The sequence below is a fragment of the Cnephaeus nilssonii genome (assembly GCF_951640355.1).
Source record: "Cnephaeus nilssonii genome assembly, chromosome: 5".
Classification (NCBI taxonomy): Eukaryota; Metazoa; Chordata; class Mammalia; order Chiroptera; family Vespertilionidae; genus Cnephaeus; species Cnephaeus nilssonii.
Window position 1 is genome coordinate 40,597,611 of NC_137076.1, and position 27,105 is coordinate 40,624,715.

General features: G+C 34.4%; 1 protein-coding gene across 8 annotated transcripts in view; it reads left to right on the plus strand.

Annotated features, from left to right (window-relative positions):
- Positions 1-26,039, plus strand: part of NEK1 (NIMA related kinase 1) — a 152,674-nt gene extending 126,635 nt beyond the window's left edge. For 6 of the 8 annotated variants that reach the window (XM_079772085.1, XM_079772090.1, XM_079772087.1 and 3 more), the window contains 9 exons: positions 1,707-1,883; positions 4,096-4,216; positions 6,341-6,429; positions 7,271-7,518; positions 14,033-14,184; positions 17,032-17,240; positions 18,848-18,978; positions 19,150-19,282; positions 24,803-26,037. In XM_079772085.1, coding sequence (XP_079628211.1) covers positions 1,707-1,883; positions 4,096-4,216; positions 6,341-6,429; positions 7,271-7,518; positions 14,033-14,184; positions 17,032-17,240; positions 18,848-18,978; positions 19,150-19,282; positions 24,803-24,816 — 1,274 coding nt within the window. In that variant the 3' untranslated portion in view covers positions 24,817-26,037. Of the gene's footprint in view, positions 1-1,706; positions 1,884-4,095; positions 4,217-6,340; positions 6,430-7,270; positions 7,519-14,032; positions 14,185-17,031; positions 17,241-18,847; positions 18,979-19,149; positions 19,283-24,802 lie in introns of all 8 variants that reach the window. The other 2 variants (XM_079772093.1, XM_079772091.1) reach the window with 2 other exon arrangements.
- Positions 26,040-27,105: the final 1,066 nt, after the last annotated feature.

Consider the following 27,105-nt stretch of genomic DNA (forward strand, 5'->3'; position numbering starts at 1 on the left):
ATTCAAGGAAGTTATAGCATACCAGATGAGGATTGAAAAACAGATATGGTTTGCACCAATCCATTTTATTAAAAGAAAATATTTACCACATCTACCCATTTCTTCAGGACTTTAAGGAATATGCTAAACAAGTCACAGTACAGGCTTTATTAAAGCAGTTGACAAACTTACTGGAAAAACAAAAGGATATAAACAGAAAAATTCAGTGTGTTACTTTCTGGTTTGGAGACATGTGGTGAGCTAGCATAATGTTGAAGTACCAAACCTTGATTAGAACCTGAAAGATGAATAGAAGTTAAAGCTAAGAGAGAGGCAAAGGATGAGAGGTTATATGTACAAAACTGTATGTGAAAGAGAACATTATATATTCAGCTAGCTAAAAGAACATACATATTATTTCAGGACATAAAGTGTTAGTCTTGAGTGAGAGGAGATGAGGCTGGCGAGGCAGAGTATATATAATGGTGTATAAAATGCCAAGGAGTTTGCATTTTCTTCTAGTTTAGTCTGACAACTAAAGGGTGACATGATTAAAATTGTACTTTAACAAAATCACTGACTGAGGAATCTGAAATAAATGAGGAAAGGACAAAGTCTGTTTTGATAATTCAATTCATAAAGACAGTGATCTGGACTAAAAATGACATTACATTCCTCAACAGAAATGCTAGAAGAGAATAGGGGAATTCCATAAACATTCTAAGGGAAAATTCTTTTCAACCTACTATTATAAACCAAGGTAAAGTTTCAATTATGTGTTAGATGGGAACATGTTTTTCAAAAGTGGAACATCTCAAAACTTGCCCTTCATATATTAGGAAGCTACCATAGGACGTTATCCACAAAAAAATAATAAATAAAACGAGGTATTAAACAAAAAGGAAGAAAGGAAGGGTGGGCGGGATGCATGGTGTGAGGTAAAAGGAAAAGGATTAAAAGAAAAGAAGTAAGACTTAGAATCTAGGGAAGAGGAGATGTAATGAAAGAGAGAAATAGATTCCTACTCTTGAGAATAAAGAGAATTCCAAATAGAAGGGCAGCTTATACAATTAGATTAAGAAGTTAAGAGATCTCTCTAAAGAGGAAAAAAGGAATGACTCAATTACCTCCTATGCCTGACCATATTAGGAGAGTCCTGTAGCAATGTTTTCCTGTTAATTACTGATGAAAAATTAAATTAAAAAAGCAACTGCATTAAAAGATGAGGCAACTGATAACTTCAGAAGAAAGGTAATGTACGAGAATGAAAATCTAATCATATTGTACAATATAGGTTAGCATAACAACATTTACTAAAAAAATGATCTAACTATTTAATATTGATTTAATGATGAATTTTAGAAGAGAAGAATCATGTTTGGGGGAAAAAGATGATTTTATGAAAGAGTTAAATTTTCTTCTTTTGTATTTGGAAGCTATTATATACTATATAATATTAGAAAACCAAGTAGTATTCATTATGTAGCAGTAAGAATTATATAACAGGAAAGATATCTAGAGAATGCAAAATGGTTGTGACTATGAATACTGGACATTGCAAGGTGGAAAGGGTGGGGTAAGGTATTAATTATCAATTTCTAATATATAACAGAGCTTAACCAGTAATTACCTGTTATAAGAATGCAATTTTTGAACTTTTCTCTAAATGCTGTTACTGGTAAAACACTTTGAAAATGTAGCATGATTTTTCATTTTTATTGTTTCAGAGATTTCTCCTGAAGGGGAGAAGTACAAACCCTTAATTGCTAGAGAAGAACAAGTAAATTGTATTTCACTTGAAATGAACCCATCAACTACTGTTGATTCTTCTGTTGAGACAAACAGTCCAAAGTTTAGGGAGGTGTCTCCACAGATGTCATTGAAACCAGAAGGAAATGTGGATGGTATGTGTTAAAGGGTCAAAATGAGCTGTATTTAATTGAATAAATACTTTAATCTCTTCTTTTTTTTAAATTTTCTAATATTTTAATGTGCCTATGAATCTCCAAGAAGGGGATATGCTATTTATCATTTACCAATTCATTTGTCCATGAAACTCTTGAGGCCATGTCTTCCTCAAGAAAGTTTTGTAGCCTAGAAGGAATTATTTTGGGTTTTCTCTTCTAAATTCTCCTTATACCAAACAGTTCTTTCTTCAGCCAATCTCTGTCTTGCACTTTATCAGAGACTACTAGAAAAGGTAGTTGGCACTTTAACATTCTGCTTAGATAGTTCCTTAGCTAATCACTGAGTTTGTTAAGAACATTTTCTGTTCTTATTTTCACAGGTACCAAATTTTCTGCTACTATATAACAAGAAACCCCTTTTCTCTAGCCTCCAATAACTTTTTTTTCACTGGCCAGTCTCTCACCAACTGTCCCTTTGAAGCCTTTCAACTTCTGCCTGTTGCCCAGTCCCAAAGCCAGTGCACATGTTTTAGGCTTTTGTCATGTCAGCACCCATTTTTCAGATAAATTCTGTTTTAGTTATCTATTCGTGGAAAAAAAATTAGTCTTAAAACTTAGTGGCTTTAAATGACTATTATATTTGATCTTACACTTTTGTGAGTTAGGAATTGGGAAGATCCTTCTCTGCCGTGTGGAGAAACCCTTAATTGCTGGAGAAGAACAATTGCTGGCATCACTCAGGGGTATTCCTCTGTCAGCTGGGCTTATCTGGAGGGTGCAAGATGATGTCGCTCTCTTTCCTGGCAGGGCTCAGCTGGGCCTGCTCAACTGGGTTCCTTTTTTTCATTTTAGTCTCATGGCCTTGCCATTCAGTCTTTCCTGAATAGTTGAGCTTCTTTTAGGATGGCTTTGGCTTCCAGATTCCAAGGTGGACAATGCCAGTTCTCTTAAAGGCTAGATCTAGAACGGACATAGCAACATTTCAGTAATACTCAGTTGGTCAAAGCCATCACAGCACCGGGCCAAATTCAAGGGGAGGGGAGAAAGAGGCCCTTTCTAAGATGAGACAGATGTCAGAGACTTGCTGTATGTGTGACCATTTTTAATTCACCACAATAACTTAAATATTCTTATTCATTAGAATCATAGTTAGTAGGTATCATAAGCATTTTATTTAAAAAAATTAAAAAAACACTTTTAGAATAGAGGCTATATAGCCTAGTGCAAGAGTCAGCAAACTTTCTAAAAAGAGCCACATGGTAAATATTTTAAACTTAGCAAGCAAAACAATCACAAATCTACTTTGTAAAATGAGTCATATTTATATGATTAAGGTGCTACAGAACAATTGTTCATGAAAAAGTAAGTAAAAAAGAATTTCCCCCAAGTGCTTACCTTATATGAGTAACCCCAAAAAGTCATTTGAATAAAAGATAACTTTAAGGATTGATACAATATAAATTATCTTTCTAAATAGGCCTGCTAATTGGAAACTTTTTAAATCTAGAAGGAAAGAGTATTGGAATTTTAGGGGATAAAAGGGGATGCTGCTGGCTTAAATAAGATAGCATTGATATCAGAATTGGAGAGGAGTTAACAAAGAAGAAAAACTCTTCTCATTATTGTTTATTTTCAGAAAATATCAACCAGGTAAAAAATGAGCCACTGCCAGAAAATGGAGGTAGTACCCTGGTTATTAATTGTTTGAAGGTCTAGGAAATTAGATTTAGTGTACTTCAATTTTGTTCTTAATATCATTGTGAAAGTCTAGGTAATAAGATTTTTTTTTTGGTGTTTTGAAGATAGATTTTGGTGATTGAACTTCCCTGTCAGTTATTAATCCATGATATTACAGTCTATTCTTCTTCCTTGTTTCTAACCACAGATATTGTTATTCTTAAACTACTTTTTATATCTTCTTTAAAAGCAAAGTGTATATTACTGAAATTTTAAGTAAGAGAAAATTTTATATACTAATAAAAATACAGTGTGCAATATTTCTTTTTAGTATTTTTATTGCAATGAAAAATGCAAAAGGAAAAATCTATCATTTCAAATGCAGCTAAACTAGAGACTTAACACAATACTTTTTCCTGTTATCATTAATATATTAGCCCAAAACTAGGTAATGATAATTTATAGAAATTTATTCCATTTTCTCTAAACTAATTTTGCTTTGAGACATTTTTTATTATGCTTTTGCTTTCAGAACCTGATGATTTGGAAACAGAAGTTCTAGGAGAGCCATGTGGAACAAAGAAAGATGATGGCTTACCTTTCCCTGTCACTGACGTATGGATTAGTGAGACTAAGGAAACAAAGGAAACTGAGTATGTTACCTCTTTTTTCTTGTATGTCAAAACCTGATCCCATTTTGTAATTCCTTTTTTTAAAAAAATACGTTTTTATTGATTTCAGAGAGGAAGGGAGAGGGAGAGAAAGATAGAAACATCAATGATGAGAGAGAATCATTGATCGGCTGCCTCCTGCATACCCCACACTGGAGATTGGCCCGCAACCCAGGCATATGCCCTGACCGAGAATTGAACCATGACCTCTGGTTCGTAGGTAGATATGTTCAACCACTGAGCCACGCTGTCTGGGCTATAATTCCCTTCTAAGAAATACTATCATGGCCCGGTCAACGTGATTCAGTGGTTGAGTGTCTACCTATGAATCAAGAGGTTTGGTTCGATACCCAGTCAGGGCACATGCCTGGGTTGCAGGCTCAGTCCCCAGTGTGGAGCATGCAGGAGGCAGCCGATCAATGATTCTCTCTCATCATTGATGTTTCTATCTCTGTCTCTCTCTCCCTTCCTCTCTGAAATGAATAAAAATATAGTTTTTAAAAAATACTGTCATAATCTAATATTACCCTATGTCCTATACCTTATAAAAGTAATTTAATTTTTAGACATTATGTTCAGAAATCAACAAGTATATAAAGACATATAGTAAGAAGTATCTTTCCACCTCTATCCCCATCCAGCAAATTCCCACTCTCCTCCTTCCAAATATTTTTAATATGTACATAAGCAAAAACAAATATATAGTCCACCTCCCTTTTAAATATAGTTGTTAATATAATGTACACAGTATTTTCAACCCTTTATATTTTTAGTCAGTAATCCAGGAATATTTTTCATATTAATACATACAGTGCTTCCTCTATTTTATGACTACTTGGTATTTCATTATATGGATAAACCACAACTCAGAGTCCTTTATGAATTCATATTACATGCTGCAATGTATTCATTACATTTTAATAAAGTCATTTTGTATGAATGTAAATATATCTATAGGATAGATACATAGCTGTGTAATTAACAGGTCAATTCCATTTTTATAAATTGCATTTGTAATTCAATTATTGTTCTCCCCAAAGGTTGTGCTTATTTATGCTTTCAGAAAAAACTCTACAAAATGTCTTACTTTCCCCATAACCTTGCTAACCTTTTATTATCAGAGTTTTTATTTTTGCCAGTCTGTTAGTATCATGGTTTAGGGTCTTAGTTTATCTCTCTTATTATTGGTAAAGTCGAGCATACCTTTTCAAATGTTTAAGTTGCATTTTTATTTTCTGTGAGTTCTCTGTTTATATGGAATAGGTGTAAAATATTAAGTGATTAATGAAACAAATTTATATTGAATAAGACATTTCCATATACTAGAAAATATAATTTTATGTAAAATTATTATATATGTACATATATATGTCTGTAATTTTAAAGGTAAAGTATGGTCACATGTCCACCAAACTGATAGTAGCACGGGAAACTAGGATTTGAGTGGTTAAGGGTGTCCTAAAAGAAACACTACTTTTTTTAAATTGAGGTAAATTTATATAACATAAAATTTATCATTTTAACTATTTTAAAATGTACAATTCAGTAATTTTTAATACATTGTGTACCTGGGAGTGGTATTTCTGCAGCATATGATAATCCTGTGTTTATCTTTTTGAGGAACCACGAAATACTACATTTTGAATGAAGAAATGTTTTACTTGTATGATTAAAAATAAATATTTAATAAAGTAAAAATAGAAAATTGTTCAAAATTTATAACTAAAAAAGTAAAAACTACTTAAATTTGAGATAGATAAAAAAGTATTAAGAAAATAAAAACTGCCTATGAACCAAACCCACAGAGATAAATTATTGCTACCTTTTGGAATATATTCTTCTAGTCTAAGAGATTTTCAGCTGTTATAAGAAATGGTGAGGGCGGTTGTTGTGAATGATTATGATTGGTGAAGGTTTGAACGGGTTAAAAAACATATTGTGCTTATGAGAGGAAGTATACATATAAATCAGAAAAATATTTAGGAGAGGAATCACAGCATGCCAGTGAACTTGAGTTCTGTTTTTTTATATTTGAGAATGCTATTTCTAGTAAACTGTGGAGTTGTTTGTTGTTTTTTTTTAAACTGGTATACCTATATGTGACAGATTAGAAGATAGGATCACTATTCAGCAAAATGAAGTTTCTGAAGAAGGAATCTTAAGGAAGGTGGATCAACTTAATGAAGTTCATATAGGTAAGCATCCTTGTATTGGTCTAATTACGTTCTGGAAGGTTGTGAACACTAACCTGTTTTATTTGGACAACATATTAATAGAGACTATTCCTTATCAGTCACCTCAATCATTTAAAAAATGTAATAGACATAGAGCACTGTACTCTGCATTTATAAGCCTGGATTGCTTGACAGTGTGAGCAATACAACTTTTAGGTCAGTTATTTTATTAAATGTTCAAAATGAAAAGAATTGCTTCCCAAAACTAAGGCAGTATACTAAGGACATTCATAAGTTGTCTTGTTTTCAATAGTATTAATTAAAATATAAAAAGCATACTTTTTTTCTATCTAACTTATAGGAATAAAGGTAAACTGAAACTAAATATGAGTGTCTAAACAGTGTTTCTTCACATCAGTGTTTCTTGCATCTGTGTGAACATTTTAGAGTTTCCAATGTGATGGAAGTATATAACATTAAATCTTTTTTCTGAAAATGAGACATTATATCCTGTTAAAGATTATTTATAAGATAGTACAATTACATACAGCAGGTCCTCTAAATAACATCATTTTGTTCAAAGTCATTTCTTGATAACATTGATGAGACATAGTAGGAACTTACTGTTGTTTATCTCAATTAGCCTTTTGTAAAATTGGTTTTGTTATATGTCATTTCAGTTAAAGTTGGAGAACCTATTGGCAACATTAAGTGAGGACTACTGTATATATTTTGATTTTCTGGTAGACATGAAGGTTTTTTGCTAGAATTTGTGTTAAATATTGTGTCTTATCAATATAACTTAGAAATTTTATTTAAGTGCTATATAAGTTTATCACATAATTTTTGCTTTACACCACAGAACCTGGAATAGGTGATTCTCCGCACTCTAAATGTGATGTAGATAAATCTATGCACCCAGAACCATTTTTCCATAAAGTGGTTCACCCAGAACACTTGAATGTAGTCTCTCAAATTCAGTCCATTCTGTGTTCACCAGAAGAATCCTTTCCACTTCGATCTCGCTCTGGTTCACCACCAAAAAAGAAAAACAAGAATTCCTTGCTGATTGGACTTTCAACTGGTTTATTTGATGCAAACAACCCAAAGGCAAGTATGTTCCTCACATGGGAAATGTTATTCATTTGGTAACATTTTTATGGATTGTTTTTCTTTGATAAACTATAATAATGAGTTTTAATCCCTTAAAAACACAAGCACATATACTCAGACATACATCAGAACAACTTACAGAAACAACAAAGAAACTTCCATTTTATCATCTGAGATACTGAAAACAGTCAGGACAATGACTCTTCCATTGGCTCCCTGTTCAAGGTTCTTTTTATAGGGTTTTATTTTATTTAGCAAAAGATCCCTCTTACATTATCTTTCTTTCCCACTACCCAACTCAACTTCCAATGTTGGTATGAGACTAAGTTTAAGCAATGTATTTTAAATGGATAGAAGTATCATATTGCCTAATTTGTACATAGAAAGATTAATAGATGTTCATATGCACTTTCTAAATTTTTCAGACATCTTGTCTTTTCTCACTTGCTAAATATGTAACCAATTTTTTCTTGATAAGAAAATAGAGCATTATCTCTATAGAGAATTTAAAAATAGAAATAAAGAAATTACATATCTTTTATGTTACTTTTAATATATATAATTTTATATATAACTTTTTACCAAAATAGAATATATGCATAATCGTTTTCTTAACTGCTTTTCTATGTAATATGTATTATAAAATGATTACAAATAATAATACTACAAAAATAGCATTTTTTTAATCCCAAGAAACTAGAAACACCAATTAGAAAGGATATATGCACCGCTATGTTCATAGCAGCACAATTTACCATAGCTAAGATTTGGAAACATCCTAAGTGCCCATCAGCAGATGAGTAGATTAAAAAACTGTGGTACATCTATACAATGGAATACTATGCTGCGGTAAAAAAGGAGTTCTTACCATCTGCAACAGCATGGATGGTACTGGAGAGCATTATGCTAAGTGAAATAAGCCAGTCAGAGGAAGATAAATATCACATGATCTCACTCATTTATGGAATATAATGAACAACATAAACTGATGAACAAAAATAGATCCAGAGACAGAGAAACATCGATCAGACCATTAAACCTCAGAGGGAAGGTAGGGGAGGAGGGAGATCAACCAAAGGACTTGTATGCATGTATATAAGCGTAACCAATGGACACAGACAACAGAGGGGTGAGGGCATGAGAGGGGGGGATAGGGAGGGTAATCTGGGAATAAGGACACATGTAACACCTTAATCAATAAAGAAATTAAAATAAATCCTATATAATAAAAGGCTAATATGCAAATTGACTAAACGGCAGAACGACTGGTCACTATGACATGCACTGACCACCAGGGGGCAGATGCTCAACGCAGGAGCTGCCCTGTGGTGGTCAGTGTGCTCCCACAGGGGGAGCACCACTCAGCCAGAAGCCAGGCTCACGGCTGGCGAGCACAGTGGAGGTGGTGGTAGGAGCCTCTCCCGCCTTCGCAGCAATGCTAAGGATGTCCAACTGCCGGCAGTTGGACATCCCCCAAGGGCTCTCGGACTGTGAGAGGGCACAGGCTGGGCTAAGAGGCTCCCCCCCAAGTGCACGAATTTCGTGCACCTGGCCTCTAGTAAAAAATAAAAGCACAAACCCTGGTGCCAAAAAAAAAAAATAGCATTTTGTCATATTGTCAAAAAGTCTTTCATATCATCTTTAATGGCCACAAATTCCATTTATTCTGCTATAGCATTATTTTTAAGCCAATCTTTTATTTAGGTTTGGCCTTTATGTTTCAATTTTTGTGATTACCATTCCCTGTATCTTTACACATCCACAATTATTTCCATAAAATAAATTTTTTTAAAAAATATATTTTATTGATTTTTCACAGAGAGGAAGGGAGAGGGATAGAGAGCCAGAAACATCGATGAGAGAGAGACATCGACCAGCTGCCTCCTGCACATCCCCCACGGGGGATGTGCCCGCAACCAATGTACATGCCCTTGACCGGAATCGAACCTGGGACCTTTCAGTCCGCAGACCGACGCTCTATCCACTGAGCCAAACCGGTTTCGGCTTAATAAATTTCTTTAAGTACAATTTTAAAATATATATATTGCCTCATTTCCCCATTAGCAAACAGTTTATAATGCTATCAGTAGTATGTGAGAGTCTGTATTCTAAATAGTACCAACTATTATCATTTACTTAAAAATTGTGTATTTAATGAATGAGTAATGGTGTTAATTTTTTAAAATTTGTATTTTTGTATTTCCCTAGGAGGTTGAATATTTTTTATATATTTCTCTATATATGAATGAGTTGCCTGAGTTCTTTTGTTGTTGTTGTTTAATTCTTACCAGAGAGAGAGAAAAACATAGATGTGAGAGAGACACATCAATTGGTTATCTCACACACTCCCCAACCAGGCCAGGGATCGAGCCTGCAATTCAGGTACATGTACTGACTGGAATCGAACCTGGGACCCTTCAGTCTGCAGGCTAACGCTCTTACCACTGAGCCAAACCAGCTAGGGCTGAATTCTTTTGTCCTTTATTGTTTTTTAAATATGTCATTTTGATTTTCAATTTAATTTTCCAATTAGATAAGTTTTTATTTTGTGGAGTATTTTCTTATGCTTATCTTAAGTATAGATATTGCTAAATACTCTCACTTATTTAATAATAGTTAGGCTTTCAAAGATATAAACTTGGTGTGACAGACAAGGATTATCATATAAGTTATGTATTTCTTTTGTATTAAAGGTATATAGCTGTCTTTAGCCCAAAGCTTTTTAAAACCTCATTGCTGTCTTTAAAGAGAGGGAAGGCAGGGGTGAGGGTCAGGGGGAGAGATTAATTGGGGAACTTATATGCATATATGCATAGCCCATGGACATAGTCACTAGTGTGGTGAAGGCTTGGGAGGGGTGGGTACGGGGTGGAGGGAGTCAATGGGGGAAAGAGTGAGGAGGACATTGTAATACTTTCAACAATAAAGATAATTTAAAAAATAAAATAAAATTATGACTCCTTACATAATACATTCAATTATTTGATTTACTTTCATGACCTTAGTTTACACCTCACTAGTTCTGTAAAAGTACTTTGGGAGAAAAGTGCAAGAAAAAACACACTAGAAAATCAAAGCAATCTGTAGCCATTTCAGGCAAGGACAGAAAACCATATCTGCCTATCCCATAAATCTCTGAGATAATGCTGACCTTGAATCATGAAGATAAACATTTATATAATTTGTTTCCTAAAATGGGATAATTTAACCTCTTACAAAGATTTCTTGTTATAGCAAATGTAAGGTGGGGAAAATATTAATGTACAATTTACAACTAACGCATGTACCTTAAATGTCTTCTTTTTATTTGCTAAAATATCAATCTATAATAATAAAAGCATAATATGCTAATTAGACCGGACAGCCAAACGACCTTCTGGATGTCCTTCCGGACAACCTTCCGGATGAAGCCAGGGCTGTGAGGGCCAAGGCTGCAAGGGCTGAGCCCCTTGCATGAATTTCATGCATCGGGCCTCTAGTTCTTTGATGATGTTCATGATTTTTGCCTTTGGGAGGTGCTCATAATTTTTTAATTAGTGTTTTAAATTCATTTTTAACGCAGTTTATGGGTTGGAATAAGCAAATATTTATAAAAGCTATTTTTTTAATCCTCACCTGACGATATGTTTTTTAATGATGAGAGAGAGAGGGAAATATCAATGTGAAAGAGAAACATCTATTGGTTGCCTCCCATATGATCACTAACTATGATCAAACCTGAAACCTAGGTATGTGCCCTGGCCGGCAATCTTTTTGGTGTACGGGATGATGCTCAAACCAACTGAGCCACCTGGTCAGGACTATAGAAACTGTTTCAAGGGTGAAATGTTATACTTTAATTGCAGTAAACAGAAGCTAAACAGATGTGCTCATCATAAACCATTTCACAGTATAACCAAAGTATTACTAATTAATAATTTTATATGAAAAATACTACTGATGAAAAAGTGAGTTTTTTATGTTTTAAAGTTTTCTAAAACATTGATCTCCTGATTGATTTATAATGGCACCAAATGCTAGCTGTGTGAAATCTTTCTTTAAAGAATCTAGAATAAAGATTAGTCTGACTATAAATGAAGATGTAAGGCAACATGTTATAGATAGCTATTTTCAGAAAGATCTCTTTCTATGATTGTTAAAACTATAGAATATTACTTTAACAACATGAGAAAAACTTAGAATCAGAATTATAGAACTGAAAGTTTGCTTATATAAAATTTTCTGATTAAAGGTGAATATTCTATTTAAAACTTTAACAGCCTTTCAAAGAAGAGTACGAACCTAAATGATTTTTAACATAGGACAGATAGTTGTTGGGTTGGTAGGTGTGTAAACCCATTCTGAGAGGAAGGTTGTCAAATGACATACCCCTGGAAATTCTTCCTGTTATTTTATGTTCAGTTATGAAAGCTATTTTAAGGAGTGAAAGGAATAAATTAGAACTAACATTATTTTTTCCAGGCTAAAATTTATGTCAACCTAAAAAATAGTGCATCCTTTTGTGTAGTTGCTTTGTATTTAGGTATGTAATGCATATATGCTATTAATTTTTTATCACTGTTTATCCCCATGTATACCCTTCTCTACCTCTCTCTAGCCACCTCCCCCTGCAATCACTCACTCTCTTTTGTATCCATGAGTATATGCTGTTAATTTTTATTGATTAGCATGTTTCTGAAGAAACTGTTACTAGGTGTGTATTTTGCATACTGCTGGTTTATAATATACATGGTTCAAAACATTAAAATAATAAATAAGTCAAGGATAAATTCTGCTGACAGAGATTCAGCAAAAATACTATTAAATGCTTTAACAAGCAGTGTATCTTCATCTTGCCGATTGAAACCATTTTTTTCCTCTTGAGTGCTTTAATATGTAAATTATGTTCCAATAATGGAAATTTATCCTTTTTTATTCTCAAAAACAGATTGTACCAATAAAATTGTCCAAGTAGATAAGTTTTCATTAATATGCTAAATGTTGTGTTTTCACAGTCTCCCGTCTGGTGTATATGCTGTTAATCAGGGCCTTGGGAGTCATGTTTCAGATCTCATAGAGTCCTTAGGGTTAACCCAACCCTGAGACTTATACTATAATACATACTTGTTTTATAGTCCTGTCAGTCCATTGACATTCTAATGGTTGAAAGTTAGTGGACAAAAGCCATTCCTCATCTTCCTAGTCTTATCCAACAAAAAAATCAAATTGTAAACACCTCAGCTGTATGCAGGGTTTTTCCTTAGCTGGGTTTGCTGAGTTCCTTCTCACCTGCTGCTACCAAGGATTTTCAGCATGGACATGGAAGTGTCCTTAGCCTTCTAGAGTGGGAAAGGCCCCACTCACAGCCCATTGTTCATTTAGCATTGTTAGGCTTTTTTGTTGTTGTTAATCCTCACCTGAGGATATTTTTCCATTGATTTTTTAGAGAGAGTAGAAAAGAGAGAGAGAAAAACACCTATGTGAGAGAGACATGTTGAGTGGTTGCCCTCACACACACCTCAACCAGGGCTTGGGATCGAGCTTGCCACAGAGGTACATGCCCTTGATTGGAATCGAACCTGGGACCCCTCAGTCCCCACGCCGACGCTCTTTCCACTGAGTCAAACTGGCTAGGACAGTGGTCGGCAAACTGCAGCTCGCGAGCCACATGCGGCTTTTTGGCCCCTTGAGTGTGGCTCTTCCACAAAATACCACGTGCGGGCGCACACGTACAGTGCGATTGAAACTTCGTGGCCCATGCGCAGAAGTCGGTTTTCGGCTCTCAAAAGAAATTTCAGTCGTTGTACTGTTGGTATTTGGCTCTGTTGACTAATGAGTTTGCCGACCACTGGGCTAGGACTTTGCTTCCTCCCCACCCCCCACTAATTTGAGGCCCCTGATTTAACCATTGTTGGCTAGCCAGCAACTCCTAGTGATACAGTGGTACAAAGAGCCATCAATTATGTGTATTGGTGCTTAGCCACACTTCAGATTAACTTTTAAGATTTGGGAAAAAATACAGGTGTCTCCAAAAAATGTATGTACACTTAATAGCTGATTGCTCAATTTGAAAACGAAATGTATTTTAATAAACAATGCCTTTATAATTATTCAAAGTGTGTGTATACTTTTTTGGGGGACACCCTATGTATATGGAGGGTTGGCCATGGGAAAGTAAAGGAAGACTTGGCAGAGATACCATGAAGGCACAATATGGACCACGAGTGAGAAGGAGCAAACTGGCAGTTTTTAGCAATGCCTGATTCCTGACAGATTTCCAGTTCCATGCTCTGAGTACATCCCAAATAAACACCTCTCCCTACCTTTTAAAGGTGACGCTATGTTGAAACCTATGTGTTGAATCCCAAACATAACTCCAAGTTTAGTTTCCTCACTGAAATTCAAAAGAATTAAGACTCACCTTGGGCAAGTGAGCCTTTAATATATATATATAATGATAAAATTATCTTTAACTCTAATTTTATAATTTTCTAATCATACTCCTGATAAGAAATCTGTTGCCTTTTCTTAGATGTTGAGGACATGTTCACTTCCAGATCTCTCAAAGCTGTTCAGAACACTGATGGATGTCCCCACAGTCGGAGATGTCCGGCAAGACAACCTTGAAATGGATGACATTGAAGACGAGCACATTAAAGAAGGACCTTCTGATTCTGAAGACATGTGAGTGTGAAGTGATTAATAGATAGTAACACTAACAGCATTTCTGAGTTTATAAATGTCCTAGAGATGGTAACTTACCTGGACACTTTCTAAAAATAATCTGTAGCTAACTTTTCACTACTCCTTTAACTTTTTACAGCATATTTAAACTACAGTAATGCAAATTTTGATATGTATTTCTGCCTCAACATAGTATGAGTTAATCTCACTTGAAGAATATAAGAAAATGGTTTCTCCTGGTGTTCTCTGTCTTATTCACCACTTAGCATCCAGCATAATGGCTTGCACCTGGTAGGTGCTTAATAAATATTAAGTGAATGAATGTTAGCAGAATAATGACTGTTAAATAGTGCAACACCACATGATATAGGAGTTGTAGTGGGAATTTGTGAAGTGCTTACTTACTACACTACAGTTCCCCAGGAAGATGACCAGAAAGCTCCATCCTCATCTATCTCCTGATGGGAATGATTTCAAAACCATGGCAGTGAGGAGTTAGTGGGTGGGATAGTTGTTTGGTTGTGTGTGTGCGCACGTGCTTACTTGTGTGTTCTACATATAAGTAACTTAATTGCTTTCACAAAATTCCTTACTTCATGATTCATAGGGAATCTAAAAATCTAGCAGGGTCATTTAAGCAATACTTCTGAGAATAGTTGGAAGTGATGGCCCTTTAGACAGTAATCCCGCTTCACATTCTTTGATATCAGTCAGCCCTCTCACCCCTCAGACAAGTGTTACAAATTTTTTTTTTTGGGGGGAGGGGGATAAAACCAGGACACCCTGGAATAAAGTGTTTGAGAAGGTACAGTGTATTTAAGTCACCAGGAAATACATTCAAAATATTAGAATTTGTGTGATTTCTTTTCTGATTTTTTAAATTAAATTTTCTCCTTTTTCATCTCTGCCATTCAATAGAAAGAACTTGTGTTTTGGTGTGATTGAACCCTCCTATAATACTTGAGCCAGGGTTACTTCATCTGCTATATTTTATTTTCTCTCTTTGTTTTTCTTAAGTCTTACCCCTTCTTAAATCTCTAACCAAATTTTATCTCTTAAATTCTGCCTTCTTTTTTAAAATTCTTATGGGGTTCTGTAAAATTTTGCTGGTACCCTCAAAATTTAGAGGAAAAGTTACCTTTTTTATCTTTGTTTTCTTCTGCTTACCTCTGGTCATTAAAGCATTTTAACTATCTTTTTATTATGCCTATTGGAGAACACAAGATTTCAGCATCTTTATGGTTGACAAAGTGCTAGGTAGCAGTTTTTTCCTCAGTTTTTATAAAGTCCGATTTTATTTGAGTGAACTATCATTTATTTGTGGCTTATGTTCTTTTAATTACTAGTTGATTACAATTTTATTTTAAAATTTAAGTTAGAAGCCTTTAACATGATTTTTTTAAATTTGAAAACTAAGTTATTTTTTTAAAGTAAGTTATTCCATGTCTATACAGGAAATTTCACTTGATGTTTTCTTTGAGGAAAAAATTAATTTATTTAAATCCAAACTTTACTCAAAATTGACTAATAAGAAAGTCTACTAAAAGGTGAATTTGGGACTAGGTTTTGAATTACCTGAGACAAATTTTGAAATGTTCATTTCATAAAAGATCATAATCTCATTTTTCTTTGCAATGGCAGACTTAGCAGTCCTGCTTATTTTACTACCATTATGGAGGCCACTAATTCCTCTAGGCCAATGGTCGGCAAACTGCAGCTCTCGAGCCACGGTTTGCCGCTCTGTTGACTAATGAGTTTGCCGATCACTGCTCTAGGCCGGTGGCCACTAGAGGGTTTTATCCACAAGTCAGTGTTCAGTCATTGTGGTAATGGTACATAGCAGATGTGCCTGTTATGCTACTTTTGTAATTAAATGTAGTAAGTTAAATGCTACTAGTAGGATGATCCAAAAATATTAGATACTCTCTCTTCCTCATAGATGCTTTGCTTTTCTATAGCTACTACAAAGTCAAAGTGTAGGAGTTTGTACACATAAGTACATAATAAAGATATTTCTACATTAAAAGATTATTTTCTTTTTTCCATTAATGGAAATTTTATTCACTGTCTCACATAATATTGTTGATATTTTAGTTCTTCAGTAAACATTTGTCTATTTGATTGGAGTGTAAACTTTAGGAAAGGCGTTAACCTATTTACATGCCACTTTAGGAGAAAGAAGCAAATCATAGGAGAGATAACGTTGTGAGTATGAGTACATTTTGGGGGTATTATAGAAGTGGTCAGAGGACCTAGATTTCAGTCCTATAATTGTCATTTATTGACTGTGGCCTTGAATAAGTCATTTAAACACTTTGATTCACAGCTTCTATGTCTCTTAAGTGAGTTTTGTGTGAATAAGATTTAAATAATAGGATAAAACTAAAGTACTGTATAAATGTATAATACTATTTGCATAAATTAGTTCATTTCAGCATCTATATTTCCATGAAAATAGAATTAATATCCTGAGCAATTTCTTATAAACAAGATTCCCCACATAAGATTATTATGGTTAATGTATTATAATTATAGTAAAGTCTACTTATTATATACTTTAGAAATATTTTCAAGAATAAGCATCTAAAGATAAGACTTCTGGTGACCATTTTATTTACTAAATCATCCAATTAACCTGAACATATAATTCCCTAAGTATTTCCATTTCTAAGAGTTCAGATGCCCAGTGAGGGTTTATATGGAAAGCTTTTTGTATAGTGTGCAATTATTATACATCCATACCAAGATTTTGCTGAACTTTCAAAACATAAAAGAAAAGTATTGGAGTATTAAGTGTTTGAGTAGAAAGACGTGGATTTTAGTAATGTTTAGATTTTTACATTTCAGTGTGTTTGAAGAAACTGACACAGATTTACAAGAGCTTCAGGCCTCTATGGAGCAGTTACTCAGAGAAGAACCTGGGGAGGAATATAGCGAGGAGGAAGAATCAGTCCTGAAGAACAGTGACCTAGAGCAGACTGTGAATGGGACAGATCCAGCCGATGAGGAGGACAATCCCAGCAGCGAAAGCGCTCTCAATGAAGAGTGGCACTCGGGTGCGTGATCACGATTGTGGTGTGCCTTTTCCTTTTCCAGTGTGTACACATATTTCAACTAGACTATGTTTTTCTGATATCTAATATGAACCATTTCCAGTTTTATTTTTTGTTATTTTTTAAAATATATTTTTATTGATTTCAGAAAGGAAGGAAGAGGGAGAGAGAGATAGAAACATCAATGATGAGAGAGAATCATTGATTGGCTGCCTCCTGCACACCCCCCACAGGGGATTGAGCCAATAACCAGCCATGTGCCCTGACTGGGAATTGAATCATGACCTCTTGGTTCATAGGTTGATGCTCAACCACTGAGTCACACCAGTCAGGTTGAACCACTTCCAGTTTTAAATAAAACTGAAGCATGCTTCTTTGTCTGACTTGTATTTATTCTTTTTCTTTTCACACAAATGCACATATACAAAAAAAAAAGTTAATATTCAGTTCAAGTATTTCAGAGCAAGTATTTCAGAACAAAAAGTTGTTCCATTTCTTTCCCATCAAATTATGGAAATGCTTTTTTGAAGCATTTTTATTCTGTTTCTTGACAGAATAATATTTATTTCTTGATTTATTTCTTTAGTAATAAAGATAATAACTTCATTTTCTTAGTATTTTATGTTTTGCAAAGAGCTTCTACATACAGTGGTTAACCAGAAGGGATAAGACTAAAGCAGCTTTTTAAACTTTGGTTTAGAAACTATTCTTTATTCATAGCATTACCGCTAAGATATAAAGAAAATTTGTGTATTCCAATAACTGCATTTATTTGGGAAGAAGAACTCATGTGAAAAGGAATGATCCTTCAGTAATTTTGTTTTTTACTGGAATTTTTCAAAGTACCTTTGGCGTGCATAAAACATACAGAGCATTTATAATACTTTTTAGGTGCTTTACTGAAGTTTTATGGTATGTATTTTAGGTTGTCTGCCTTTTGCATGCTTGTTAATGTTTGGCTCATGTTTAATATATACTTTTTAAAAATAGTAGTTAGGGTTGGTTGCCATGATGCAGTACATATGGGTGTGCTTTTTCTTTTTTTTCTTTTTTGCTACATTTGATGACATCTCTAGGGAAGCTTTTATTCTATCCTGGTTTACTGTTTATTTCTATCAAAAGAAAAGATTTTCAGAGTAATGTTCTTATTAAGACAAATTTATGTGGATTGATTACCTGTATAAATGACAAATATGATAATGACAAAAACTTTATATTTAAAGTACAAAGTAGTCTATTTCTTTTTTGCTATCATTTTTAGGGAGAGAAAGGGGGAGAGAGAGAGAGAGAGAGAGAGAGAGAGAGAGAGAGAGAGAGAGAGAATGAATATGAGAGAGAGAATATGAGAGAGAGAATATGAGAGAGAGAAACATCGATTGGCTGCCTCCTGCATGCCCCCTACCAGGGATTGAGCCCATGTACCTGAATGGGAATTGAACTGGCAACCTTTTGGTGCACAGGATGACACCCAACCAACTGAGCTACTCCAGCCAGTGCAAAAGTATTCTATTTCAATGACATTGTTCACTTATAGAATTTTAGTATATTAGGGTAATAATTATTTGATTTAGTCTTTTTAAATTATAAAATATCTTTTTAATGTTTTTTAGATAACAGTGATGGTGAGATAACTAGTGAGTGTGAATATGATAGTGTCTTTAACCATTTAGAGGAGCTGAGACTTCACCTGGAGCAGGAAATAGGCTTTGAAAAGTTCTTTGAAGTTTATGAGAAAATAAAGGTAAGTGAAATGTCAGTTAAAACATTTAATTTTGAAATATGCTGTGTTTGAATTACTAGTGAAATGTCAGTGATTCTTATTGGTAAGTAAATTTATTGTAAAAGATTAACAAAGTATCCAATTAGAGAAAGATAATATTCAAATATTACTTTATATTTGGATTTGGTATAGGCTGTTCATGAAGATGAAGATGAAAATATAGAGATTTGTTCAACAATAGCTCAGAATATTTTGGGAAACGAACATCAGCATCTTTATGCTAAGATTCTTCATTTAGTCATGGCAGATGGGGCCTATCAGGAAGGTAAGATTTCCTCCCATTTTTATATTTTAAATAAATGTGCAAAAAACAACATGACAAATGTAAATTGATGAGCTTCAGCAATATGCAAAATTTATCCTAAATAATACTAAATGTAATCTCTTTCAGAGTAAGGAGAGTTCATCTATAAGGATTGGAATGTAACCCATTTTTATATTTGGAAACTACTTACCTATAGAATCACTCAAAAATATGTTAGGACTTTATGAAAAGTTATTAGTTAAAAATGGTTTCTCTTTAAATATAGTCAAGAGCACTTACCACGGAACCAAGAGACCAGTGTCACAGTCCTGACTCTTTGGGAGGCTGATGGTGTGACATTGAGTGATTTATTTTGTCTTAAGTTTCACTTTCCTTTGCTATAAAAATAGAAAAATGATCTCCAATCTAATGTACTTAGATTGGTTTTCAAAGTAGTTATTGTGTGCTTCTTGTACTAGTATGCCTCGCACTTCATTACTCTGGACAGTAAAAGACCTAATATTTGCTTACATGTTTACAGTTTCCTTGGGAGATAAGTTATAAATATTTAAAACTATATATAGCCCTGGCTGGGTTGCTCATTTGGTTGGAGCGTTGTCCCGTACACCAAATTTTGCTGGTTCAATTTCTGGTCAGGATACATACCTAGGTTGTGGGTTCAATCCCCAGTCAGGGCACATCCAGGAGGCAACTAATCAATATTTCTCTCTCACATTGATGTTTCTCTCTCTCTCTCTCACTCTCTCTCTCTCTCTCTCTTCATGCCTCTCTCTAAAAATCAATAAAAATAAAAATATGTCCTCGGGTGAGGGTACACACACACACACACACACACACACACACACACACATACACACACACGAGGCCTGATGCACGAAATTCGTGCAAGGGGCTCGGCCCTCGCAGCCCTGGCTTTATCCAGAAGGTTGTCCAGAAGGACATCCTGAAGGTCCTTCGGCGGTCCGGTCTAATTAGCATATTATGCTTTTATTATTATAGAATATATATACACACATATAATTGATTGCTCATCCTAAGATACTTTTTAGTACAGTAGGAATTAGAGAAGGGGAGGTTGGTTTGTGAAAAATGGAAAGAAATATAGAGGGAACAATTTGTGAGGAAAGTAGAATGAACTGATTAATGTATATTAGGATTAAATTGACCATATTAGAAGCTTCTTATTGAGAATTAGTCTTTGTGATCTGACATTGTGAAGTGTGTAAAATACACAGAGGAAATCAGTGAAGATTTTTGAACTGAAAAAAAAACTGACATAATGAATGAAGTGTTTTATAAAGTTCAATCTGGCAGCAGTATTCTGGATGGTTTGGAGAGTGCCAAGATTGGAAGTAATCTGTTTTGAAACTGTAGGTGTGTTTGGGCATGAGATGATGAATACCTGGATTTCCATAGGAATAGAGCTGTTAATATTCAGTTCAAGTATTTCAGAGCAAGGCTTCTTATAAAAATATTTGATAGTTTGACTCATGAAAAATTGTTTACTAAAATGAAATTCAGTATTTTTTTTAATTTGGGGAGCAGCTTTATAATTATGTAGACTTATTTACATTGACTGTTTTTTCCTAAAGTTTTATGATATGTGTTTTCTAAATCTCAACAAAAAATGTTTCTTTGGATTGTTTTAATAGAAGTAAGTCTTGTAAAAACTCTAATAGTTATTGATAAATCAAAATTAGAAAATCTTCAGGTATAGTCAGTACTATTATCTTATAGCTTAAAAAATCACTGTATTTTGCCCAGCCGAGTGGCTCAGTTGGTTGAATGTTATTTTGTGCACCAAAAGGTAGATGTTTGGATTCCTGGTCAGGGCACATACTTGGCTTTCAGGTTTGATCCCCTGTTGGGGCATGTGCAGAAGGCAACCAATTGATGTTTCTCTCACACATCAATGTCTCTCTCTCTCTCTCTCTCTCTCTCTCTCTCTCTCTCTCTCTCTCTCTCTCTCTCTCCTTCTTCCCTCCCTCTCTTTCTTTCAGCATGTCCTCAGGTGAGGATAAAAAAAAAATCACTATTTTCAGTACTATTCTTTTTAACAGGATAACTGTCAAGAAAAACTTAGGGTTGTTAGCAACAAGTAATGCATTGAATATATACCAGTCTTCCTTCATAAGCCAGTAATTAGTGCTGCACTTATTCTTTATTATGGTTTCTTTTAGCCCCCTTAGGATTATAGCAAATAAAAATAAAATGTTTTATATTAATGGTGGTTGCTGTGAAATCTATCAATAGAAACTTAAGGGAGCACTTCTCTATAAAAATTGTTAAAGAACTATAACAGCATTTGGTGGAAAAATGTAAGAACTTAATGTAGAGATATAGACGTAGTCTAATGAAGATGTTCCATTACACAAAATACCTTGAAAGTTCTCTTCTGGAATTTCCCTGTGACAGCTTATTATCAGATTTTTTGATTATCCTTTTTGATATAAGTCCTTTTTCTGGGAGCATTTAATTCTTTGGGAAAAGCTCAATGTTACTTAAAATCAATTTTAGTGAATGAAGTGGGTTATCAAGGTCAATAATATGTGGTCTTGCCCTAGCCAGTTTGCTTGGTGAATAGAGCGTCAGCCCGAGAACTTTGGGGTTGCAGGTTCTATTCTGGTCAAGGTCACATACCTTGGTTGCAGGCGTGCATGGGAGACAACAGTTAATGTGTCTCTCTCATTGATGTTTCTTTCTCTCTCCCCCTCTCTTCCACTCTCTCTAAAAATCAATGGAAAAAATATCCTTGGGTGAGGATTAACAAAAAATAATAATAATAAAATGTGGTCTTTTTGTTTTAAGTATCTTATCATGAAGTAAGGAACCCAATTTTTCAAAATTAATTTATAAACTGATGATTTTGAACAAGAATATATTTCTAGAATATTGGTAAAAAAATTCTGTTACTTTATAAGTATGATTTGAAATTGAGGATTTAAAATGTCGATGCTTAAATTGAACTATAAATTTTTATAAGATTTTATCTTGTTTTGAAAACATTAAAGATTGCATTTAAAAATACATACAATACAAGGTAAAATTAAGAACAAGTGTTTGAGAAATTCAACATATCAGGCAAATGAGTGCAAACAATATAATATTAAGCCAAGACTGAAGTAAGAATACAAAGTGTATGTTCAAATGGTTTCTACATTTTGTGAAAATAAGTCACCAATTTGGTGCTGATCTTTCTAGCAAAACAGGAAACGTAATTAAGTCCATGAGTCACAGTGTGCATGAGACAAAACATGTCAGTTACACAGAGGACAGCTATTTTTGGTATTGAAAGAAAGGAAACAATTCCCATTATTCTTAAAAAAGAGAGGACTATGGCCGAGACCGGTTTGGCTCAGTGGATAGAGCGTCGGCCTGCGGACTCAAAGGTCCCGGGTTCGATTCCGGTCAAGGGCATGTACCTTGGTTTTGGGCACATCCCCAGTGGGGGTTGTGCAGGAGGCAGCTGATCATTGTTTCTCTCTCATCGATGTTTCTAGCTCTCTATCCCTCTCTCTTCCTCTCTGTAAAAAATCAATAAAATATATTAAAAAAAAAAAAAAGAGAGGACTATGATATAGTGTTCCTCAAGCTCGAATAATATGTCGATTCCTTTAAAGGGTAAAAAATTTTTTCAGATTCCAAGAATCTAAGTCCATAGACATCAGTGAAAAACTCAAGTCTTAGTCCTTAAAAATGCCCGTCAGTTGTGACTTATTAGTGTAAAGCAAATGCTTTCCTCCAAAATGTTAAAAGATTATTTTTATTATTAGAGAATTGGAAATATAAAATTAAAACATTATCTGGAACTTGTGAATTCCTGATTTTATTGAGATCTTGAACCCCATTTTATAAAATAGTCCTATATCAGACTGAAAAATACCTTCAGTAATTTTTACAGTAGTTACATTTCATGTGGCTCTTTCTCATAATATGGCATGATGCAAGTTACTAGCATGCGTCCAAGCTTGTAGTCTCTTAAGAAGGAAATACATACCTTCTTTCCACATTGACTTTGGATATTGTACTGTGTTTATGTAATGAAATTCTCTAGAGCAGTTAAAACAAATGGACTAAGTTTTTATCTATCAATATGGATAAGCCCCACAAATATGATCAGTTGAGTAAGTAGTACATGATATCATTTTTGTAATGTTTAAAGGCAATTTTATTTAGGTATACTTATATCTAATAAAAGTAAAAAATCATGGGAGGGAAGGACACAGCCCCTGGGGAAGAAGAGAAGTCAATAAGATTGGAGAAGAGTACTTTGTACCTGTAATATGATTTTTCTTAACAAATAATCCAAATCAATATAGCTACAAGTTAACTTTTATTAATTCTAAGGATTAGGTAGGTGTGTGTTCATTACTTTATTCTCTGTACTTTCCTGACTATTTGAGACATTGTGTGATTATAAAAAAGCAATTAAATTGTAATACAGAGTGATAATTGTAACATATATGTTGCATAAGGTAATGATCTGGCTATATTGGAAGAAATCAAGGTTTCAGGGTAATTCTTCCTAGGGGAGAGGACACCAGAGTTGGATTTTGAAATGTTAATGGGAATTAACCCCCAAATCAATATGTGTACTACATAGAGGGATGTGAAATATTGCATTAGGGGAACAATAAGCAATTCACTGTTACTAAAGCATGAATTATGGGGATGCTTAGGGAAAGTGGGCAATGAAAGTAGATAAGGCTAGACATATTTAAAAGGCCAGATAATGAAGGGCTTTGCAGTCCATATAGGGCTCTGTCCTGAGGCAGTGGGGAGCGAGTGAAGGGTCTTAGGCAGTGCAGTGATTAGAGATGACACTTGGAGTTTAATGAGCAATCACCTTTGCTGGCATGTGGAAGATGGCGATTGTTATCGTGGATTAAATTAACTGCTCTAATTCATGCAGCAGTGTTTTCTTAGACTAACAAAAAAATTGGAAATAACCAAAGTGGCTATAAATAGAAATGCTGAATTGTGCCATATCCATAAAATAAAACAAAATGCAGCCATTGAAATTGAAATGGAATATATCTATGACTTATTCTTTTTCAACATTTATTGTAAAATTGTCATTGTATAGAAATGTTGAAAGAACTTTCCAAGTTATCACCCATATACCCACCACCTAGATTCTGCCATTAACATTTTATAATCTTGTTTTATTACTTATTTATTCATCTCTTTGTCCATTATGTGTTTTAAGGGGGGAAAACTCATGTCTCAAAACTGCATTTTATTGTAATTTTAAAAAAGATATTTGTATATGCACAGGGAAAGATCTGGGAAGATTTATATAAAATTAATGTTGGTTGTCTTTGGCTTATAGATCATTTTTTGCTTCCCACTTTATTGTTCATTGTATTGACTGAATATTTTACACTGAGTATGTGATATTATAATAAAAACTACATTAAAGCTCTTTTCCTTTAGCATGAAAAAAAATATATTTTTTACAAGTAGATACATACAGTTGATGTGCAGGGAAACGAATTAAATTTTTTTTTTTTTTTACAGACAATGATGAATAATCCTCAGAACATTCTTTAATCCTCACCTGTATGAAAGCATCTGAATTTGGCTCATCAGAATAACAAGTTTCAGTGGGGACTGTAGCAATCTTTTATAAATGATATGTCAGATTTAAGATGGGCATGCTGATTGCATGGAAAAGATGGACAAACATGACATTTTTCAATTAAGATTCTAATATTTTATCTATTTTATTTTGTTTGTTGAGTTCTATAGTTACCTCCTACAGACTATATACTATATTAAATCTTCCAACCAAAGCATAAGAGACATTGATCCAGAATTGGGCGTAATGGTTTTGAAGAAGATGTATCATGAAGTAAGGTAACTTTTACTTTCAGCAAATGTTCTTATGTTGAAAGAATTACGTTGTGAAAGACCTGCCTGTGGTTTTTCATTTAAGCATTTAAATATGGCCCTTTTTTTCTGTCTACTTGTTTTCATGACCAGCAATTAGGTATTAAATAACCTTGTCAAGGGCTCTATTTAAATCTCTACATTTTGAAGATGGAATTTTTTAGCCTTAAAGTTTATATCCTCAGCCCTTTTTCAACCAGTGTGTCTCCTGAACTAGCTGAGTGAAAACAGGCTATAGAAACAGTCTTAGAAATAATTGAAAATTTTGATTATGAAAGAATAACAAAATTATATATCCTGATGTTAGAATGTTAATTACTTCTGTTTCTTTTTTTAAAAGACCAGAACCAGAAATATTATATCTAAAAATTAGTCTGTGGATTTTAACATCAACCTAGCATATATCATAAAGTTACCCTTTTTGTTTTTAATGTTCTCTCATGCATGTGCTTATATGAGATTAAAAAGGAGAAAGGAATAGTTTTTGACACTGATAGTTTTGTTAACTGTTATTCCAAAGGGGGGAAATGTTTGCCTCTTTTATTTCCATTATGAGAGGATCATTAAGATGGTAGTCACACAGCTTCAATTGCAATATGCTAGACATTACATGGTTTCAGTAGCAATGTATAAAGTCCAGATGCTTTTAGTAATAAAAGTAGATTTTTTGAAACTTGAGTACAAAGCAGCCTGATTGGCATAATCTATAATTTGAACAATAAAATCTAATCTTGCAGCACTATCAGTACCATGCTGAATTTATTATGTATATTATTTCTAGCATCTAAAACTAAATACTTTTATAAATTTGTTTATTTTGTGATATTACTATTAAATTTTTATTATCTACCTGAAGTGCACTGTTGATTGTCATATATTTACTAGCACTGTTTCCAATAGAATGGTTTTACACAGAGCTGAGAACACTTTCATTTCTTTTACCTGATGATTTTAATCATTTTTTAGTAGATGAATATTTGAATTCTGTACTTTAATTCTCTATAATCCTGAAAGATGATAATGATTTTTTAAGTCTTTAACCTATTACAACTATTAGAAAAACAAGTAAAATTTATAACACAATAGAAAAAGTTGTTTAGCCATATTTTTAAAAATGTCATATATATATGACTAGGGATGACAAACAGGGTTTGTGTCATCTCCAGTCATCTTGGTGGTAAGTGGCTCTGGAGTATTCTTATGGAAAGGTCATCTGTACCCATGGCGAAGAGGGTATTATTGGTCAGTAGGTTTGGCAAAAATTCTTTAAACAGACTTTAAAAATTCAAATTATAAAAGAAAAATATCTGACTTCATAAAATTTATAAAATTTTACTTTTAAAAGGACATCCTATCTAATAAAAGAGTAATATGCAAATTGACCCCCACACCAAGACTCAAGATGGCCGCCCCCATGTGGCCAAAGATGGCTGACCCCATGTGGACACAAGATGGCTGCCATTAGATGGCTGGCAGGGGAGGGCAGTTGTGGGCAGCTGGGGGAGACGAGGCCAGCAGAGGAGGGCAATTGGGGGAGACCAGGCCAGCAAGGGAGGGCAGTTAGGGGGGGACCCAGACCTGCAGTGGAGGACAGTTGGGGGGGTATGCAGGCCTGCAGGGGAGGCAGTTGGGGGGACCAGGCCTGAGGGGAGGACAGTTAGGGGTGATCAGACTGGCAGGGGAGGGCAGTTAGGGGCAATCGGGCTGGCAGGGGAGCAGTTAGGCGTCAATCAGGCTGGCAGTGGAATGGTTAGGGGGTGATCAGGTTGGCAGGCAGAAGCGTTTAGGAGCAATCAGGCAAAGGCAGGCGAGCGGTTGGGAGCCAGCAGTCCTGGAATGTGAGAGGGATGTCTGACCGCCTGTTTAGGCCCAATACCACCGGGCCTAAACGGTGGTCGGACATCCCTCAAAAGGTCCCAGATTGGAGAGGG